The 23,487-nt window shown below is 38.3% G+C and overlaps 1 protein-coding gene across 1 annotated transcript in view; it reads left to right on the top strand.

Moving 5' to 3' along the window:
• The window catches only part of LOC106642587 (A disintegrin and metalloproteinase with thrombospondin motifs 7), a 58,059-nt gene that overhangs the window by 4,191 nt on the left and 30,381 nt on the right, over positions 1-23,487 (top strand). Inside the window, exon 2 of the mRNA XM_089598371.1 lies at positions 15,586-15,947. Within this exon, the coding sequence (XP_089454497.1) occupies positions 15,586-15,947 (362 nt within the window). The remainder of the gene's footprint in view (positions 1-15,585; positions 15,948-23,487) is intronic.

Raw genomic sequence — 23,487 nt, 5'->3', positions numbered from 1 at the left:
ATGCACTCGTATACGCAGATCTCTTTGTACCAGAATCACGAACAGGAATTAATCCTGTTATCAATATGACAAGCAAAGAAATCCGACAACATCAGGCCGATACGGAGGAAATAAAAGAGGAAAAGTTCGAACGGGGGTCGCAAAAGAAGGACGAGAGATCGAAAGACAGAGTCGTGCCCGTCATCGGCTCATAAATGATTCAAGACGCGCGACTCGGGACGTCGTTGGTAGTATCATCGGCAGCGCACATATACACCGTACAGACACCGTTGACAGCAGTGAGAGTGCCCGCCTTGGATTTTAACGGGGATCAGATCTCGCACGGCGAGCATGTGTCTCTTTCCCTCTTGTCTTTGCTGTCAGCGTCGGACAAGACACGCAGAACGGACGGGTGACGCGAAAATGCATGAAGCAGGCGAATAAGAGAGAGAGAAAAAAAGATAATTTCCGTCCGTCCGTCTGTCTCTCGGCTGCTGTGCGAATACAACGCGTACACGTCTGCGTGTATAATTTATTTCGGAGTGGGCCGAGTTGGGACGGGGGATGAGGAAGGTGGGTGGCTAATGAATGATACAGCCCTTTATACGGTGCGTGCATTTACAAAAAGTGCGTATACTGGGGACCTCATTTCGACTCTCAAGTTTTTTTTTTTACCATATCATCTCCTTTTTTTTTGTCGTGGTCCTTACGCGGGTAATCATGGATTTTTGTGTATGCATATTTTAAAGTGGGAAGTTGGGAAAACGTTACTTTTTACATCAAAAGTATCATTAGTACGAAGGGCAATGCGGCGAAAGCAAATGATATTTCGAATTTGCAGCGAAAAGTGCGGGTTATTTAAGAAGTGTTGCTTTTCGTAACTTTTATTGAGGTAGTATCGTTTACAAGAGTACGGAATTTAACAGATGTTTTAATTTTCCTACACTACGACGCCTTTTAAAAGATTTTCTTAAAGCTACACATTCAGACGAATAATTTAATGCCTCACATTTGCGTTTCATGTACGTTATACTATGGGTGTTGACGGTATTCATTATTGGTTATGACATCAAAGACATCAAAAATTTCACTCGTAATAAAAAATCTTGCTCTATACAACAAATTGTTTGTGTCTTATTGTTAGCAGTATGGATGTGTGGGTATGTGATCGGGCAATAAAATGTACAACACTGTCGTTTTTATTATAAAACACGGACACGTTTATTCTCACTATCTTCAGTGTATGCTATCTTTAGTCTTTACAATCAAGGATACAATCGTAAGCTGAACTGAAATAAAGCAAGATCAAATCAAAAGGAAAATACGAAAAGCAGGGAGTGCGTATCGACCGACTGACTGACCGTGCGAGAGTGAGTAAACTATAGGTATTAGACGCTGAAGTGCAGCGTCACGGCGTCTCGTCTTCTTGCTATTGCGCATGCATTAGAATTCAGTTACGAGCGCCAAATATACATCTTACACTTATAAACATTTTTAATATTTCACAGCACGTGAAAAACAAAGCTTGAGTGTATGAAAACAATTATTAATATTATTATAATGATTGTATGTATACTATACTTAAGTCCGTCTCTTTTGGAAGCTTCTTAGACGTCAGCGCTGACGCCATTCGTTTGTCCCAGTAGTCTCTGTTCTCCTTCAGTGTACAATCTCCTTTAAATGTCCTTCTCTTCCTTTGCCGTCTGGGCAAAACCGTTTTTTTTTTTTTTTTTTTTTTTTCTATTTGAAAAATATACACAATGTCACTGAACGACTTTTTCGTATTACCTCATTTATAAAAATAGAAAAAGAAAGAAAAAGCGGATGTCGGGTTTAGTGATCTATACGTGCAGGTTTCTACGTACGTGTAGGTTTAGCGCATAGAGTTGCATGGCAGCGTTCATGCGTACGTGTTGAATGAGTGGGTGGGACTTAAACCTGTACCGTTTCTACTACTCCTACTATTACTACCTGGTTGGTCTGGTGGCTTTATTCATGCTGCTACTGTCACGCCATCGAGATTAATTTCGCGATATACCTTCATAAGGAGCACCGGAAGACCGGACTTGTGGATGACGCCATCGGTAGCTTCTTCGTCGGATGATTGACTGTGTCCGCTGATTTTTGATGCTGATTTTAAAAAGTGTTTTCACCAAAAATAAGCTACAGTTTAGGTGGCATAGATTTTTTGGACAGTCATTGTAAAAAAATTTACAAATTTATCAGTTTTTGGTTTTGTAGTACAACTTTACAAAATTGAAAAAAAAAAACTTTTTATTACATTTGATTTTATGAAGGGACCTATTTGGGGACATTTTTTTCAAAAGTCGATTTATCTTGAACATGTGGCCTATGCAAAGTTTGATAGACTTTTTTTCATCAGCAAATAGTGTCAAGAATCATATTATTTAATGATTGGAAAATGCATTTAGGTTCATGGAGTAAAGGTTTCAGTGCTCGTGTATATTCATATATTAAAATTTTCAAGAGCATTAATGTCATGTCGTTTGCAAGTGTTATTTACAAATAGTAATACAAGTACCTTTAGATGAAAAATCACCGATAAAATATGTAAGTTTTCAAATTGGCAACACGTGTACAAAACACCTTAAAAAAATAGAATCTAGTAAAATGTCTTTGTGGCAAAATATCTAGATAATACCTTAAAAAGTAATTGTTAAGACATTTTTCGAGTTGTTTTTGAAAAATCTAATGATAGCATTACACAGAACTAAAACTCCGTAAAACATTACCATTATAGTTAATTGTACTTTGGTATGATATCACGCAAAACATGACGTATATGTTGTCAAATAAGTTTCATGGCTCTTATATTACTCTCTTGAAACCCACTTTACAAGGAGCTTTATCATATACATACATCAGCACTTGCAAAAACCTTAACAAATGATCTATACCTGTACTCCGCGAATAAGTGTAAATTATAAGTTCAAGCGTATACCGCTGAATAACGCGTATGCGTATCATCTCGTGGACACTCTCGACAAAAGAGGTGACCGTGAATAAATCATACAAGCTCGAGTGCACAATATCTCTCTCTCTCTCTCTCGACGAGGACAACACGCGTCACCATATCCTTGCCGGCAAAGCAAGCCCTTTCCTGTGTGCTCGCAATATACATTTTCCCATTACTATCTTCTCCTTCTCCTCCTCCTCCTCCATACATATTACGAGCATGTATCCATGCACGTATAAAAAGACGCTTTTTAATCGGACACCAGCGTTGCGTGGGTGCTCGAAAATTTCTCATTTCAGAGGCCGGGCCTCCCATGGATCTCCTCTCTGCGATCGGCGTCCCACACAAAAACCACTTCCCCCAACCCCCTTCCTTTTCTCTTGCATACTCACACCAAGTGGACTTTCCGTCCGATACGCTGTGTACACGCGCGTACAAATTGAGTCCTGTCCGCCTTCGCCCCAACAGCGAATCATTCGCAATGCTGCTTGCGCCTGATCTCCTCTGTCTCTCTTTTTGTGCCACTTCCTTCTCCTCCTCCTCCTCCTCCTCACCCCGTACTTCCTTCTTCTCGTTCTTTATTTGCTGCTAAGGTCAAGTCTGTCACCGGCGCCAAGCCGCAGTATACTCGTACGAAAGCGTGAGAACCGCACCCATACTCTCACCAACCCGCTCGATGACTGCGATCGCTGACGGCTACATTACCCTGTCCGAATACATTTTCGCAACGTCCATATGATGCGTATACGTAGAAGTTTCCTAGGAGTAGTGAGTTTGAAAGTACGTTATTTTGAATTTGGATCGTCTACATATATAGGATTAGTTCTCCTCGGCTGAACGACTTGGGAGTTGAATGGGCTACCTTGGATTTTTTTTTTTTTTTTTTTTTTTTTTTTTACGATTACTGTCTGTGATCTGTTGATAAAAAAATTATACTCGAGAGTGTGTAGTTATGCCTTCAAGTAGCATAAGCACTTGCAAAAACTACATAGATACACTTTTTTGAAAAAGTCTTATCTTGTTTCAGCTACAAAAAAAAGCTGGAAATAAAAAGGGCCTTTTTCGCTGCGAATCTGAAATAGCAATTCTTATCAACAAATTCGAGATAGCATTTTTCTACCTCGATCCATCAAGCTTTTGGTGTAATGTACGCGAGATGCCTTGCGAAACGTACGTATGTAATCTCATTTCCGGGATAAGAGGATCTAAAAAAAGAGGGATGGCATTGAAAAACAATGAGACTTGTATCCTCTAATTTCTTCTTTGTGTGTGGCACATCTTAAAATAGAGCTCTGGTATTGACCATGTAAAGTATGCGTTAGTTTTATTCTAGATTTGATTTTATGGATGAAATTTTTAACACTTTTGATCAAAATCAAATTTCGTACGTAAATTTCAACCTTATGAACATTTTAAGTTCTGTACGAACGTCCAAATCTCTATAATTAATAGTATTCTCCAGACGTAAATCATATACATGAATACTCAAAGGTACTCAGAATTTAGACATATTTTCAAAAATAATAGTAGAAGATATGTGTCCATAGCAAATTTTTCATTATTTATCAATTTGTTATTTTATAATTAAAATAAAAATAGAAAGTTACAGGATTCTGTAGCAGTTTCTACTAAATTTCGTGAAAGAATTTGTGTTTTTCTCTTGTTTCAATTACTTCTTTGCTTCTTTGCCATTATTTCAAATACTATAGGAGAAGGTTTGAAATTTTTTATCACTACAAAAGGTCAACATATTTTCAAGTTGATACTCGAACTTATTTTTTCGGAATATTGAGATTCAGTACCAAAACACTATTACAATTACTACGCCAAGCAATCTACCAATAAAAAGTTTAAAAATTATTACCAAAAAATCTTCAACTATTTTGAATATCCTTTTGGTTCCTATAGGAATTCAGCAGGTGGCAAGTAAATATTTTTATTCTTGATTTTTTTCCCATGTTCCAATTAAAACCCATTTTTTTGTCGTTCTTGTAAATGTCAAGGAGTTTAATAGTCATAAAATATTAGTTAATTATTCTCTCTCTATTTTGTAATACCTTAAAGTCATCGGCAATGTTGAAAACAACTTTCTTAGGTTCAGAATAACTTACGTTGTTGTAAAAATTGGCACAATGCGCTCGACACTCTGCAGTAGCAGTCATTCAAATAAATAACTTTTGAACTTTTCACAATTTCCACAGTTCAAGCTCCTTATTTATTTATTATTATTATTATTTTTTTTTTTTTTCAACGAATTAAGTAGAACAGCTCAATAGTTATGATATTCCTAGTCCTTCGTTAATCAGATGTGGCTCTTTTCTTTGTATCAGTCACTATCGCCGGAGGTCTCAATAATTCATTATGTCGAAATGATGGGCTGACTTTTTTGTCATTACGCGCATGGCTGATCATTTCTGCAATTGAAGTACTCGCTAGTTCAATGATACATGTTACCCGCCGCAGACGTTGTACTTACTGTGAAGAAATAAATAATGGAGTTGTCAGTTGTTTTGCTTGCACGAGTCAAACGCAAATTTATCGCTGACAAATGTGCACAGGGCCGTGCAACTATACGATAGGTACACTTGAACGCGCAACTCGTTGTTATTATCCACAGGTAAGAGTGATTCGTATTATGAGTATGCTGAATTCGCCTTTAAGTATACATACTTGAAATATCGAGTCATACCGTCAACAACGAATGAAGGGACAACAGTGATATCGATAGTATCTCTCAAAATTCATCTTGAAATAATATAAAAATGAATATTATACATTCATAATGGTGAAATACCAACGATTGATCTGACACAAAATTGTTCGATTCTCAATTGGTAGGTGGTCAAGGCTCCAGAAATATTTGAAAACAATGGCAGAAACGACGACAAGAAAGCTTCAGCGGTAGGTAAACAACTGCGATTCATCAAGCTGTGATCTTTGAATACCCACTTTGTCCGGTGGTGTTTGATTAATACGGTGTTACAACAGCAAGCTCGTAAATCACGTGGCTGCCGTCGAGGATCGCGCGTAATGTGCTTTCCATCTAAACTCAATATCGCGTGATTGCAACTGTGGCGTGTACTCACATTTGTACACCGGCCACACTACGTATACTCTAAGCTAACTCCGATCCTCAGGTAAATTGCGTGTACACTTTATTATCCCCTAGCTTTTGTCCTTTTACCAGTTCTAGATACCAAACTCTCGGTTTAACAAACCACTTGGACGGATGGCTTTCCATACATTCCTTAATCAGCTGTCCATTGTTGATGTGCATTTTCTGTAGTTGGTGTAACACAGCAAGGGCTGGTTGTTATTCCACCGAAGTGCCACTGGCAGTTTTGAATTATTAGCTCGTATTCTTTCGAGCCATCAGTGGGTCAGATTTTACGTTGCGACAAGAGGAAGTTAATGATGTTCACAGCTGACTCTTATAACAACCAAGTCACGTTCACGTGACAACGGCAAATTAAAGTGAAACGTCACAATCAGGCCTATTTGTATTTTTATCGATTGAACGGACAATATCAACAGTCTTCTCTAATTAACTGGGTGTACTGGTACTTCTTCAAGTAGAACAACAATGCGAAAAATGCAGTGCAAATCCAAGTGTGATAAAGTACACGTTTAGGAAATGCAATAATATCAACTCGTTAAGCGTATTACATCTGTGATAGCCATGTTCTAGAATTATCTTGTAACAATCGTTTGAGAAAATAATTTAGTTTAGTAAAACTATTAATGAAATGATTGGTGTAATACTAATTTAGTTCTGATTTCCTAAAACCTCAGAAGTACGCAAGTTTTGATTCATCTACTGATTTATCAAATGTTTTGTGGTTGAAACAATGATATTTCCAAACATATTGTTTCATTACCCCTTATCTCAAGATTTCTTGTTTCGACAAGATTTTCCATTCAAAATCTTGAAAAATCTTGATCTTGAGCTCATTTTTTAAATAAATACTTATATTTTTAGACACAACTGCTTCACAGTGTAATCACCACTGACGAAGACACGTGAATCGACTATCTTCGAAACTTTACATCAGATTGAGCTCAAATTTGGTTTGTAGCTCTCAAGCCGAATAAATGTTATTTTAAGCTTACGAGGCATCCATTGAATTGGCAGAGAGATGGTGCCTTATCTTTGCTTCATTGTTCAAAAAAATGCTCGACGAACAATTTTTGATTGGACGTACATATATTTTTTGATACCTACGTAAGTGATCCCTTGAAAATAGTTATTGAAAATTTAAGCCATAAAGAGCGTAAAACGATTATTGAAAGATTAAAAAACTGTGATGCAATGTTGAAAAATATTACATTCAGTAAGTAGTTTTCAGCATCATTAATACAGTGCTTAGCTCACGATGTAACACCAACCGGCTAACCTGCATTTAGTATTATGCGATTTCATTGTTAGTCACTACATAACGATGAGCAATAATACTACAGCTATAAATCTTATCAAAAATACTGTCAAAAAAGAATATGAAAAATGTAAGCTTAGCCAAATGTGCAATTGCAACATGCGTCAAGAATTTAAGTGAAAAGTACTTAACAATCACCACAATTTTCTGTCGTCTCTGATGCTAATACCCAGGCAAGCGATCTTTTGGCTCCCAAATGAAAGCCGACAAGCAGCATTGATTGCCAGTCAACGTAGTGGAAAACCTCGAGCGTCTAATGGCCAACATTTCCGTGGCGCCAATGTTGGCTAATTAAGGAAAGATCCTCAACTCGCTTTTACCCCCTCGATTCCCTATCCCTCCCCCGCTTCCGTTTTCACCGCAAGCGTAAATAGCTTTCGTTAGGCGCTACGGGAGCGAATGTAATTGCCGTTCCTTTTGTTATCGTCTTCCTCATTTGCCTCATCCACCCACACATGTACACTTGCATTCGCATGTGTAAGCAGGTGGGGGTAAACTTGAGTGCGCGTACACACGAGAAGAGTACACAGAATTTTCGAGGGATACGGTATGATACTGTTTTCCGCATAAAATCACGCACCGCCAATATTTTTTTTTTTTTTGCACCACGAACTTACCTACTCATACACTCAATCAAATTCTATTTCTGCCATAAAGCTTGGAATTTACGGTGTACGCCGTTTCATTGAAGACCAGCGTACTATACTCAACACGTATACATAATATTATATGCTTTCATCTGTGACGTGCGAAAGAACCTGCTTTGTACACTTGTTATAATAAGCTTTTGTTGTTTTCCACATTCTGCATCTCTATACCAGATTACGGGTTTGAGGATGGTTTTTCCAATAATTTGAGGGAAAGGCACAATAATATCGAAGGAATGATAATTAAAGGAGTATGTAAATTGTTATGAAATTCGTCAAATATACCATTAGGCCATTAAAACAAGTGCAGTAAGATCGAAATGGAAAAAAAACAGTAATATCACCCGTTCAATCGAATTACCCGCGAGTTGTTTCTTTGGTCCTCCCTTTCCTCTTGCGCAGCTGAGACAATCGTAACTTAATACCACCGATCAGTCGAGCGCAAAGCTGCGGAACTTACGAGGTACGTGAGGAGAGAAGAGAGCCCGGCGCCAGCGTTCAAAGAACGTCGGAGCGTCGCGCTCCTTCGCCACATGGGTATATATACACGCGAAGAAGAGCCAGATGGATGTCGGTGGATGTACAGAAGAGCGAAGCTGTTTGTTTTGCCTGGCGCTCGTTCGCGCGGAGATTTCTTCGAGCTGCTCTTATTCCTTCGCCTCTTTGGCATTCCGTCGGGTATCTTGATTAGAGGAAAATAATTTGTTGCTCGTGTATCTCACAATTATTTCATTACGTGATGATTATTCGGAAAAAGATGCCTCGAAAGGCAAAGACCTGAGATTTGTCGAAAGTAATGAAAAGAAAGAAAATTTATCTGGGCTTTAGTTACTATCAATGTAATCTGAAACATAACTTCGCTCACCAGTGCCCACCTTCTGCATAAGATTTGTAGAAAATCAATTTCGTTTTTAATACTTTCTCGGAAAAAATCACTTCCAACATGTTTCTCCTCAGTAGGTTAGAAGCTGGTACGAGTTCACGAGGTCGTAGACTGTTCAACTATGTATAGGGTAAACGTGGATCCTGTGCCCACCGAGCGCGAACAAATTCTTTTCCATCAAGTGTATGTACTGCTCAGCAACTGGTTTGCTTTTATGATCACAAGCGGATAGAAGAGGTTTGCTTTGCTCACGCAAGGATCAGCTCGTACGGGATGTTTGTCGGGTTCCTTGACACTTGACACACATTTTCTCACCCACTTGAGGGAAGAGTTATCTAATTCTTGATAATTTTTTGTCACGTCTACTTGCACTCTTAATAATTACAGAATTTATAATTATGCAGAAGTCTATGGTGGTGAGAAGACTTTTTGCGAGAAAAAATGCCAAGGTTACCCTAGTGTAAAGTCTGAAGCACCCGCCAAGGGTCATCGTAGAGACCTTTTTATATTAACCCCCGATAGCACCGATCACATGCTACGACCCACGGACCCTCCGGGAGATCCCTGACTTTGTTACGACATCGATTCTCCGGCTCGCTAACGCAGCAAAGTCTTGGCTTCGCATACATCGGGTTCCGAATGTATCCTGGAGCTCGACGGTGATAACCAGCGCGAGATAAGCGTCTCCCTGACTCCATATATGGAAGAGGTGTTGGAAATTTTTTTTTTTTCTATGATTTTATATTACAAAGCGTTCCTAAAGGGTACGCTTGACCGTCGACTCCAGCATTTGTTCGTATACGACTGGGATTCCCGTGCGATGTGGCTGTTGCGAGCAAACGAGCTACGTGACGGGATTGCAGCTTGTGCTCGCTCTGCCGTGTCATTGTGATGTGTGTGTATACAAGGAGAACGGGATCGATGGGGCTACTTTGAGCTTTGCGAATTTTTTAAAAAGAGAAATCGACAAGGTCTGTATGGGAATGCTTATCGATTCAAAGATTTTAATTGAAATTCGAGGTAATCTTTTTCACTAAAAGATCCCCTCGACCAGCCAGTGTCTCCAAGCAAAGTGCATAATGGAAATTTAGAATAATTCATTATTTTTCATGTTTTATCACGATCCAACACTCTCTCTTATCCGAGTCGATTTCGTGTTTTTATATATTTTTTTTTTTTTTCTTTTTTCGGTATTTATGACAAACAAATCTATTAATACCTGTTTACAGATATGGCAAATGATTAAATTGAAATAACGTGAATGAGAGATACCTCTTTATGCATTGTGTCCCTGAAATCATTGAAATTAAGAAAAATATTTGACCCCAATCTAATAAATAACCATCTAAAAGCTGTATTTCCATAAATTTCGTTCTCCATATTTCGAGTTTCACGCAAAGTTTAGTCATCTGAATCTGTATTCGTCATCTAAAAGCTTGGATAAATTAACCGAATTGACACAGAAAAAACACATTAGGAGAACAAAAAAATAATCAACGTACGGATGGCTAATAATTCCATTGAACTGTCAATTGTGACTGTTCCTCGATAAATTAGTTGATACAAGATGCAATTTTAAGAGTATGTTAATACGCTCCACTCACGAGGGAACATTAGGATAATCAGAGCCTTTTAAGCACCTGAATAATATCGCTAATGGATCAGCGTCATGATTACTACAACTTTGGCATACGACTATGTTAATATTATACGTTTGTATGTATACATTATTTTTACATTGCATTAAAATACGGGGACAATCACAAATCTTAGGTATTATCGTTTTGGTATTGTTTGTCTGCAGAGTTTTCTTCTTTTTTTATTTCGAAATAAACTATAAGTTCTAGAATTATGGGGCACAAATAAATACATCAGTATCAATAGAAAACACAATTCCTTTGCATGTTCCACAAACATTGTCTTGGACAAAAAGAGACTGTACGCCTACTATTGCCATACTTTTCTTCTAATGAATCATTTGATCAGTACAAATAAAACAATTGTAGCATCGATTAGAACATTATTTCGGAAGTATAAGACAAATGAAACTTATACAAAAGAAAGTTAGTATGGTAAAGGTGAAATAAAGTTTTTTAGTGCATATAAAACTCATCTTTCGATGTGTAAACTAAACAAAAAATAGTTTCTAAAAAATAAAAAAATTTTTCATTTAAGATATTTATAGAGTTTTATTAATTATCATTCGATACTGCTAGAGATTAAAAAAAAACATTCTTTGATAAAATTAACTTACACACAATTTCCAGAGTTTTATGCACAATTGAAAATACAAAATGTCAAAATCGTAAAATCGCTTGTTGAATCCACCTGAATGTGAGTTGAACCTCGATTATTAAATACCTAATACTGTGATCTTTCTGTAATTTCAGAATATGCAATAAATACTTCATAGAGAAATAGTTGCGTATCAACTAAAGAGGTTTAAAAAAGCGGGTAAAGACATTTCGTGGACCAACGCAAAATGACAACAATGTACCATTAATTACCCACTACAGTCAGTATATCACACCTACGTTTTTTGAAAGTTCTAATTTCAGACGGAGCTAAGCACACAACAATTTTAATTAACTACAGCACCAACCCTCTTACACCTTTGCCAGTATTGCGAATCAGTTCCGTGGCATGAAACAAAAAGCCCTTCCAACGCTCTAACTTTTGCTCAACAACTTTACCACGGAATCGCGACAAACCACAAACCGCAGAATAGTTTTAACTTTTAATCTTGGTCGTTTTTGCTAATAATCGAGCAATATAATTTAAGTGCCCAAGTAGCACACGGAAAATCATTGGTACCACATCAACTATTTATACATTAAAATAGTTATGCAACAATTTATTTCATTTCTAGGCAAGACGAATGTACGAAAGGACCTTTTATCTGTGTGAAAAGTGTAACCATTTATGAATCGTCTACTTCCGATGAAAAAAAATGTTTAACCTAGTATGAGGAAGCTTCAAAAAGGCCACATGATGTACATATTTATTTGTACGTATGTGCACGTAATCAAGTTTTTTGACTAACTTAATTACAATCGAAATACTTAGGCTCAAATTTTGTAGGTAAATTTGGGTTTAGTGTCGAAGCCAAAATATTAAATACAAAATTTATATATATTATGAAAGTATAAATTCTCTGTATTGATTTTTTTTTTCAATATTTTCGTCTTTACGATTTGAACAAAAAAATTAAATACACATGTAACTTTATACGTTTCATTTGCGGAGAAAATGTTTAACTCGAAACTAATGGACCTTATTGGAATAAATTTTTTGGTATTGGACATTTCCACCAGCAGTGTCGTGGTCACACGGGAAATAATGAAAATCGTTTTAAAATTGCCGGAAAATAGTTTCGCAGTATGTATTTTTTTTCATTTGACATTTACAACTAAAACATATAAATATGAAACTCGTTTGGACATGATATAATACTAAAAAATGGCTTAGAAATCAAATCCTATGCTTTGAATCGAACATTTTTCTCTGGCAATCCGTAGATTATATTATTCGTGCCTCATGTGCAAGACGTAGTTTTTCATAAATTTATCTACTTGTAAGAAAATGCACAGCTCATAATAAACACTTTCGTTACAATATGATGGACAAAATACTACAATCAATCAAATACCATCCGTTCTATATAGCATCGGTTATTTAATTCTCCCCCTCACTTCACATATCTCGAGTTAGAACTTCTCCAAAACTTTCCCCAAAACAGTTACCACCCCGTGATGCTTCCTAATTAGCTAAACGATTCTGCTCTCCATTCTCGCTCTCGACGCTCAACTATTAGACCGACCAGCTGAGCATATTACACGGAGCATCTTAAACCCCTAGCCTCTTCCGTCTTCCCCCGGTATTTTGAGCGATTCCGCAAGTTTGGCCGAGTGATACACTTCGCTCGCTCTCACTCCGAACTCTGCTTTGGAATTCCGAATTCATCCGGAATAATAGGTATCCGCAGCAGGAGAAGTTTATTCCAGAATCTGGTCCCTTCCCGCTTTGGCGCCGGTCTCTCGACTCCGTCCGAGAAATCCCTGTTTCCGCAACCCTTCCACCCTATGCATCGGTGGATTTGGACATAAGACGCTTGAACAACCGCTCCACGAGGGACGCACGTGGATTTTAATTGTACACGGGATTCGGCATCCCTAACAATTTTTCGTCTCTCCCCCTTTACTGTCACGATACAGCTCTAACGAGTTCCTTGACAAAACAAAATTTTTGTTTTCGGGAAACTCGCAGCGAAAGGTTGGAAAAAACGAAACACGCAAAAATAATTAGACGAGACCCGCGAAGGGATGGAGGCAAGTCCGTGAAAAATACCTACCTTGGGCGTTTCATTAGGCAAATTGCCCCGTTTACTCATACATGTACCTACCTACGGACGCACACGCCAACGATACAGGGTTAGAGCCAGCGCGCAAGGGACATTGTAATACATGCGAGACCGAGATATATTCGGGAGATATTTTGACGTGTATATCATCCCCCCCCCTTCCTTTACGTACATTTGTAAGGACCCCAACTGGGTGTCGTGAACACACGTTGTTGCACGTCCTTACTATACTGATCATCTCGTATATTTCTATGAGCCCTCTGTTTGGAAAATATACATTATAATGTATACATTGCGAGAAATGGATGCTCAAAGAGGGTTTGGCCCTAATGGCAGAGGAGATGCATCGTACACGTTGCAGTTTCAAATTTTTACTTGATGATGCACCCGAATTTGCTGTTAATACTGTACTGGCACACTCGCCATCCCAATCAACGCCCTACTTTCTAATTAGTATCAAACAGAGAGTTCTCCTGTTTGGCTCACATTTTTCCTACACTGCAACGAGTGAACCAAAGTATGATCCGGCAGATGTTATCAGCGCTGCCGGTAACCTCCGATAATGCGTGACCAGTCGGCTATCTCTCGCGCGGAACGCGACCTTCAGCGGGCTGGCTCGCGAGATCGATCTCCTGCGGCGCGGGGGATAATTAGCCACGTACATCATGCGAGCATGGACCCTCCACCCTCTCTGCGCTTGCTAATTGCTGTAATAATGCCAGGGACTCCTACCCCCTCCCCCCGACTGGAACACTCCCACTGGCGTCGTCCGCCTCACCCATGGGTTTAAACTTAATCGACAAAGTATCCTTGTGTGCTTGTTCGGGCAGATTTCGATTAGGAGGGAGGCGCGAGTCGCTAGCTAGAAAGATGCAAGAGCCAAAGTGTTTAGTTTAGGAACTAGTCACTCTCAATAGGGTAAAAACAACCAATGACAAGGGTATTGTGCGATCGATTTTCTTTCTTTTTTTTTTTTTTTTTTTTTTTCTTTTAATACTAAACATGGGGTACGTGTTTAAACGCATTTTATCGTTTTTAAAGGGTTATTTGTTTTTCAAATAATATTCTTGTAGCTCAACTGTTGGAACAACAGAAGTAATGAGTCAAGGAGTTTTCGACAGCTGTGGACTGCTGTTTTATCCTTTACACTATTTCGTCCACTCACATAGACAATGCTGAAAAACGTTTTTTTTTTTTTTTGTGACCTAGGAGAGTAAGGCACGATGGATAGTAGTACTTATGCGTTGTTTTAAAATTCTTTTTTTTTTGTATTTTTCTCAAAGAGTGCCAATTTTCGAAATTTGCCATGTAGGTCAAGATACACTGGTTTTTTTCTTGCTTTTTTCAATTGGCACCCCACTTCTACTCCAGCACTGTACTTTTAAGCAGTATCATTCTGAGTTAACTCGCTTATAACCAACTATAATTAGCCAAATTGTTGAACTAAATTCGTTTTATCAGCATACATAAGTAAATTATTTTTAATAGCAAATCATTACTGCATAGAGATGTGGTAATTGTATACGTGCATAATACTTACTGAGTGTAACATTATTTCGGCAGAAGCGGTAAACTAGTTCTCTCTGGTTTAATGATGCCGTAATTTCTGTGCATAAAGCAAACTACCTCCTCATCATAATACACGGAGAGCACGTCATAAACCAGTCGATGTTGGCATATGATCCTTTACTTCCGTCACACAAGTGCGTGATTAATTAAATCGCATAATATTTACCTCACTTAGCAGAATTTAACCACATCAAAACAGATAAGACCAAACGAAATTTATCAACAACAAATTTATTAACTAAATTTGTGCAAGAAAAATACAGAATGTATAACGTTACGTTAAATATTCGATGTGCTTGCGAATGTTTGTAAAGTTCTGTAATAGAAATATTTTTATAATAACTATCACTTTGACTATACCCTTTCAACGTGTACATTCAATGTACTATGATTTACAGTGAATTAAAGAAAAAAGTATACCAATATTGTTTTTCAATGTTCTAGATTCCATCAAATCGTAAATAAGAGAACTATTTTCTATCTCTCCTTTACTAAATGAACAACCTTTACGAATATATTGTGAATAATTGAAGAAGAAAAAAACTTATAATTATGATTCTATCTGAACCAGCTATCCAAAGCATGTACCTATACTTACCTACACGCAAACAGTAAAAGCCCATATAGATCCCAAGCCCTCATCCCATACATCCTCGCAATGACCAAAGCACCCACAGCAGAGTGCAACCAACAGATGTATCTGCGGGTATATATCACACGTAAATTTGCATTCACAGGACTGTACACCGGCGAGGACCACATCCACTCGCACGAGATCGTGTACCCGCGCAAGGTGACGCACCTCGGCGAATTCATCTCCCGCAACGTGACTCATCATTACGACGGCGATGCTGCTGTTGTCGACGACGCCAAGACGAAGGAGGTGCATTATCGGCTGGCAATGGACGGCGACCGTGAGTACCACCTGCAGTTGACGCCCGTTCGAGAGTTCATTGGCTCGGGGATGGTGGTGGAGAGGCGCAAGCGCGATCTTCACAAGCGCGAACCAGCCAAGAGGCACGCGAGCACGTGCCATTATCGAGGGGTCATCAGGGACCAGCCCGATTCAAAGGTCGTACTCTCCGCTTGCGATGGACTGGTGAGTTTGGCCTATTTTTCGTTTTTCATTTTTTTTTTTTTTTCCTTCTTATTAATTCTAGCTTTTTGCCAGTCACAGTTCTTATGGTCTTGTTGTGTTTTGTTCGTGTCGTGCGTTTCAAGCAATAAAACTGTTTGTCGGATATTTGAATAAAAAGCTGTTAGACCCGTTTTTGCGAGAGTGTGTGGACGTACGCTCAGAGGATCTTTTGATAGCTTGGTGTTTTCAAGAGAATTAAAATGCTAAGCTTAAACAAGTTATCAATACATCGAAAGGTTTAAATGTCAAATCAGATATAATCGACGGAATATACCTCTTTTCCGTGTTTCTAAATACGTGAAATGAATGGTGGGGTTTGTTTTTATTTTTCTACGCTTTCATTATAAAATAAAAAATAAAAAAAAACGTGAAATGTTAACATACAACATTTGAAATTTGTTTTTCAACAACGGGTTGGTTGACCGATTCAATCTCCAAAAAAGGTGTACGAGTGTTTTTTTAAATTTTATTTTACTTTTTTTTTTACTAAGGGTATCAGCATTCAATCAGCGAAACAGCCCAGGTTAATCCTCGATCTCCCAAAGAGGAGACCGAAAATAAAAAGCACTGCACGGCCCCATTTGACCCAGCCCGGCAATTCCCACTAACCGCGGGAGCCGCAAGCACGAAAATAAGCCAATAAAGAGCAGACTTTCTTTTAGCCCATCCGCAGCGGCAACTTTTCTCAAAGCATTTACGAGCGGTGTCTCTATCTAAATCGCACCTCCCGGCCACTTTCCAGCAGTGGCTACTGGAGCGATGGCCGAGCGCGTGTTATCCGAGCCACGGGAAACCGACGGCAGACAACGAGGTGCAAGGGAACGAAACTGGTTGTGTCCGGGCGATCGGTAAAAAATGCAGGCGGACCGATAGCTACCAGCTCGTTCTCGCCCCGTCGAAGATAAATGTTTCCTCGTGCTTCTTCCTTTTGGGCTTGTCGCAAAACAAAAAGAAGATGGATACTGTACTCGGCGTACGTGATTTTTCAGAGGAAAAAAAAAAATAAAAAAAAAGAGGTGGGTCCTGGGGACGTGCATGCATTAGCTCAATTTGCTCTCGTGCAGCGTCCAGATAATGATTTAATTCGCCAGACGTGCTGGTGGCAGATTTATAGGATTACGTGGGCCGTGCCTATACAGCCGTCGGCCATCTGGTGTGAGCTTTTTTTGTCAGCCAGTCACGTGTATTTTTTTTTTCTTTCGCTCCTATTTGTCAGCTCTCGGAAACGTTCCCCGCAGCTGACCGTTTGGAAAGATTGTATTTCGTCATTCTTCATCACCGGCGCTCTGGTAACGTTTAAGCAGTGAAGTTCGCCAATTTATTTCAAATTCATACGAACCCATACCGGCTACGTCTCACTGGGAAATCTTACAAAAAACTCGTTTTCCAAACGACGAAGCCTCGTAGTACTTCTGAAGAAACTTAATCTTGTACTTTACATGGAATACTTTGAAGTAAAAAAAAAAAATCCCCCGGGAACTGTGAGACGAAAAATTTCGAAATTAAATAGATTACTGTAGATTTTTATTTTATATTCAAGAATATACATAATAGTATTTTTGTTCGTATTTCTGACATTCCTTATCTGTGAGTTAATAGATAGTCAATAAAATAAGACTTACTTACACTCAGCAAAGAGTCACTGACTTGTTTGAAGAAAATTTAATATCATGTCCTGGATGATCCGTTTTTATAAAAATTAATGGGTAAAATATTGTTTTTTAAGTTTTAATAGCTGTTTATTAATTCAGTATGTGAGTAGTAAAATGAAGGCTATATATTCTACTACGCATGTATATCGATAAATATACGATCTGAGAATTATTTACTTTAATTCTCGGTGTGTAAGCTATTTTACTTTTTATTCGAGCCAGAGAAGACGTGCAATTTTTTGTACACTTGTTACTGATACGTCACTTCTAATATTAAAGGAATTGAAAAACAATTAAGCACCTTGTTTATGATGTAGCTTGGCAAAGTTTTAACAAATCTTAGCTTTTTGCCTGCCTAAGCCCATTTATTTGAGCATATTGGTCTTTTTATCTCGAGAACTACAGCTGCACTATTGTGTATCTCTTTTTTTTTCTTTCAATTTATGACTCTGTGTCTCAAAAGCTTCTAAATAACTTTATTCATGTCTCATAGCATAGGTTTTTGTTTTTAGTTCTTATTGAGTTGAACTATAGTAACCTTCAACTTTGTGTATGTTGTCAATTCACGTAAAAGCGTATTTTTTTCAAGTATTTTTCTTTTTTAAGCACTATATCTTATTGGTTTTGGAATATTCCCAACACTATTTGAAAAACGTACTTTTAAATTTAGTCCGTCTACGTTAACATTAATTAATTTCTTTGATATTGCGTTAGTGAAATATTTCAGTTTTACTTTTTTTTCCTTTGTTTTATACACATACACTCTACAACTAAATATTACGGTCAGCATATTAAATTTCTTGTTGTATTTGATTTGGACCGATCTGTCCATTTTTTGTATTTACTTTTTGACTCTGATTCGATTAACTTTTGTTTTCCTTACAGAGAAAGCTTTTTAATGGAAAAAATATAATATATCTCGATTACGTGCTACAAATGTTTTTTCGGAGCTTTAGAACCAAATTACACTACTTTGGCGTAAATTTTCGTCTGTGCGGGTGACGTGTGTATGTGTCTATGAGTGTCTTTTTAGGTGTAGTCAGGTATGTGCGAAAATCAAGACAGCCAGTACCGATGCTGCGTGCAAATAAAGCAATGGCTGTTAATTTGTGGTTTTAGGTGATCGATCACATCTTGGCAATCTCAGGATTGATTTTGATGCAATGAAGCTCAATTTTTTTCTGTCATCTTTTTGTCAAATAAAAAAAAATGGAAGACGATAAAATTAGTCTATACGTGCCTTAAAAATCCAAACGAAACATTAGAGAAAAATTTGAAAGCAAGTTTTGTGCCAATAAATCGACAGCGGATTTTTTCATAGGTATAGATCAATAACCCATGCCTAAATTATAGTTATAAATTTTCTGTTAATAATCTTACATGAAAAAAGTATATATCTTTCTTGAGTATTTATTCGAGTGTTTCTTCTGTCGCCAAAGTAATTAAAAGATAAAAATTTATTTGATTTCGAAACGTTCATCTGCAATGCATTTTTGTCTGTTGTACATATATATCATTTGTGTATAGCCACAACTGGTACATCATTTGAGAACTTATTCAAAAACCAATGAACGTATTACATGTACAAATCAGTTACAACACACAAAATCGATATTACAAGTACCACTGTACACCTTTACATGCACGAGATTAACACTGACAATGAACGTGTACATCTGATATTTCAAATCTATGATTTGAATTTGCATTCGCTTTTACAGTGCGATCCAATATTTATGAAGCACAGTTGGAAGGAGCCAAAAATGTTCATCAAATTTTGAAACTCAGTAATTATTCGTATTAGCACAAACGCTTCCCCTCGTATACCTAGATTAACCCACAGTGCAGTCAATGGTCCGCTTGATCCTTAGCTGAGAGTATAATGATATACAAGTTGTGTAACATTATTTGGTACCTGCTCATTACAATAAAAAGATAAAGGTGAGAGCATGACTTGATGAGTGATTCATCGATAAAGCTTGGAAACTAGGGATTACAACAATGAGAAAACACTGAACAATGCCATTTGATGTATAGATCGAATCATTGATTGTTGGCAAATACATTTATCTGGTTTAGTTTTGATGTTGTGGTCTTCAACCTGTCACACGTACTTGATCTATTGATGAGTGTTTGACTTTAGTGTTGGATAAATAATCAGCTTATTAAGTAGCTATTACATGTCAAAATTATACCTATTACAAGATTTTGTTTGGGGAGATGTTGAGGGTCACTGTCAATAATACAAGCACAATCACGTCACTTCCATTCGTTTTTAATCACGTGGAAGAAAACATCTCAAATAACAACAAGCCATGTTATCTATCCACCTCATGTGCACACACATGGCCCTTACAGATGTACTGTCGGACAACACACGATCCCTCTGGCGCTCCCTTATCTCATCGTGCCAATGTAACACCAGTGCTGTGTCCCACATCCTCTATATACGTATACCTTCGAACGTCCGCTTTAAGGAATACCAACTACTCCCCACACGCACGTGTACACCGAATTGGCGGGATATTTTCGCTCGCAAACTCGACACCCTGTATATACATAACTCAAATGTGCGGATTAATTGGACACTGCCACGCTTAGACACACATCCAGTGCACCATGAAGCTACGACGTTCGCTCGATTTTCGGCGTACACGTAGGCAACGGAGGCTGCATTTTGCGCGCACCATCCCATTTTCCGTTTTACCACTACCGGTGATGCGATCATCGATTAGCAAATGAGCACTTGCGCGTACCGGGGAACGATCGGCGTTAAATGCCTAATAAACGGAAGACCGCTGTCAATTAGCGGCTGATTTTCCGGCGTTGAATTTTAACTCGATACCCATCATCGCGAATCTCCGTGTGTGGGTGAACAGGGAATTACTGTGCGCGTGGGTACGTGGGCAATTTCTTCGCTTTACACGCGTACGCGGGAGGTCGCTCGATTATAGAGCAATTAGAGGACGGATGATTGATCGATGGGTAAACTAGCTCGGTTATACATCGATCAAATTTTCATGGTTTTAAAGTTTATGCTGTTGTGACGTGGCAAAATTTGCTTCGCAATTTTGTTTGCCACGCCACAGTCGACGCCCCTGCTCTGAAGCTAGATAATTATACTGATGTATATAGCCTTTTCCGTATGCTCTGTTGTAGCGAATTTTTCATAAGGAGAAGAAAGGACGAGGCGCGAAGGGCCAATGGGTCAAGGTAGTATGAAGATTGCGTATGGAGATTTTTGTAAGTGCCGCAGCGGAGACACGAATGAGAGAGATCGGTGTATAAGGTAGGGACCGTGTAGGTAGGTCAAAAGATAGTTAGTTGACCTACCGAGCGACGAGTGGGTGTCCGTAAGCGAACATCGTGTCTCTCTGAGCGCACCACTGGCGTCGTGGTTGCGATCGAGGGATTACGGAAGTGTAATTGGGACCGAAGAGAGGTGTTTTAGTTATTGTAATAAATACGTGAAGTAAAGTCAAAGTCACTCTATGTTGATCATTTGACCCAGACACAAATCCCCTTTTCAGATAGATCCAGTGAAGGGAGAGTCGAGAGCGCGAATCATCGAGTAGAGACGTACAAAAGTGAATTATCCCGGTATTTCCTCTCCAACGGTAAGTCGCTGTAGGGACGAAGAAATACACGTCATACTGTCTGTTTTGCAGTACTACGTGAGGTTTGGTTTCCAATTGATCGGCGGAGATGAGGATGAGGACTTTATTCTTAGCACTTTGTTTAATGGAAGACCAGGCTTATAAGGATATGGATATGCCTTCTGGTCAATTGCACATGTAGTTCACTTGGATATATTGTAAAAAAAAACTCCACTAAAAATTAGTTCAAGCACGAACAAGTGTCTAAGAGATGCTATTTCAATGTTCTACCTCAAAGTAGTGATGAAGTTATTAGCACTTTATAGGCTTTGGTAGGTGTTTCAATACAACGAGCATTAGGGTTGAGATGAATTTTGCATGGTTTACAAGTCACAACTGTACCACGTGCTTCATTTCTGTAGTTTCCATTGATTCTTAGCTTACCAAAGTCAAAACAAACTATGAAATCAAGGATTCTCATTTAAATTAAAGCCAAGCTTACTATTCAAGATCCCTATATACAAACGGAATAACCACACTCGAAACAAAACTGAAAAAAAAAAAGTTACGAAGGAAACGAGCAAAAATCCTCTTGACCGGTCCAGTGGTGAAAATAAAAAAAAAATAAAAAAATAAAAAAGAAACAACCACGTCTACTTGTCGCAACAAATAAATCACCAGCCGGTCGATATTCGATCACCTGGACTCTCAAAAGAGCACACGCGCATCCATGGTACACACACATGTCCAAGCTCGTATGATACACAACCGTGTGGCCGCCCTGATTTCTCTCTCTTGGCAGCGATGCAACAACCAACAGCACAACTCATTGGCGATTCTCGACCAGCGCCCGAATCATCTGCTCCTCCTCTCCAACTGCGGGATATACCTTACCCACATACAAGGAGAGTGAGAGGGAGAAAGAGGACATGTTGTCTTGCTCTGGCTGCAAGCGGGACTCATGTAGATGGGCATACGTTGATCGGCAGGAGCGTGTGGGGCTCTGATGTAACAAATGATTTGGCAACTACTGCCTACCCACGCAGGAGCCCAATGAGCGATGGCCAGATGAAGAGCGGCCACCCTTGCTCCGAAAATCGGCTGTACTAGTGCATGGATTGTTCTCGGGCGTATTGTTGGATTCGGCTATTAGCCCACAGGCATAGCTCGAGAGATACGGAGCGTAGTCTCGTGTTCATATTGGTTGATCTGCTTGTCAAGCTCGAAATCGTTATAGACAGATAATGAATGCTTGCATGTGAACACATCAGCTTGCAAATCGGATGGACGGACTCGGATTACATCCCTCGCTATTATTTGTATTGTCATATGCTATTTTTTTGGAATGATCACTGATGTTTTCAAGACTTTGAAAAACTGTTTAAACCTTAAAAAAGTGAAAAGATGAGCAAAATATAATTGTTTTCTGACTTGAATGATGTAGAATAGCGGACAATGCTAGGCAATATAAATTTACTGTACAAATTTCTCTTCCTCACTATTTTTTAGTCTAAACTTGCATGTGTTTCATGCAGATAAGGTTATACTTTAATTTATTGTATAACTGTTTGGTAGCTTGTCTTACCGTACTCGCCTGTTTCTACTTAATTTTGTAGACGATGGTACTTTGCATTTATCGATGTCGCCATCTGCAGAGTAAACGTTGTGATGTGTTATTTTTTAATAATTTATTTTTTATGACAAATCAGTATTATATGTAAAATGTTAAGTCATATAAAACTTATAAAGATATGATTTAAATAGTAAACTGTTAAAAGTCAGTAAGGATCTAAAAGGCACTCTAAATTACACGTTTCATTGTTAAAAATAATTCAGACTTACGTATTTAAGCAGTGGTATTATCTAGAAAAACACTTAAATGACTTAATATATTAGGAAGAGAAAACATTTTTATTACTCATTCACAATTTCAAAAGCAGAGACAAAATACATTACGGATTATCAGCCTCAAGAGATACATACAAAAACTGGTCAAAGTAATGTACGCGACACAATTATAAAAATAATTACAAAGAAATTGGTGATGAAATCTCACATTTAAGATGAAGTGTAATGACTTTTTTTAAAAAGTATACCAATTGAATATAACCTTCAATGCAATTCGACTTAACTTACCACGCGTAACTGAGAATGCAATTCCCAACTTGGATGTGCTACTCACATCACGTGATAGTGCCTCTCCATACCCCACTTGAGACCATTTATTAATTAATTTTACTTTTTTTAAAGTCA

This window comes from Copidosoma floridanum, unplaced genomic scaffold (genome assembly GCF_036245765.1).
Source record: "Copidosoma floridanum isolate Cflo_tuat_1 unplaced genomic scaffold, Cflo_Japanese_pri ptg000001l, whole genome shotgun sequence".
Lineage (NCBI taxonomy): Eukaryota > Metazoa > Arthropoda > Insecta > Hymenoptera > Encyrtidae > Copidosoma > Copidosoma floridanum.
This window is presented reverse-complemented; position numbering and strand designations above follow the sequence as displayed.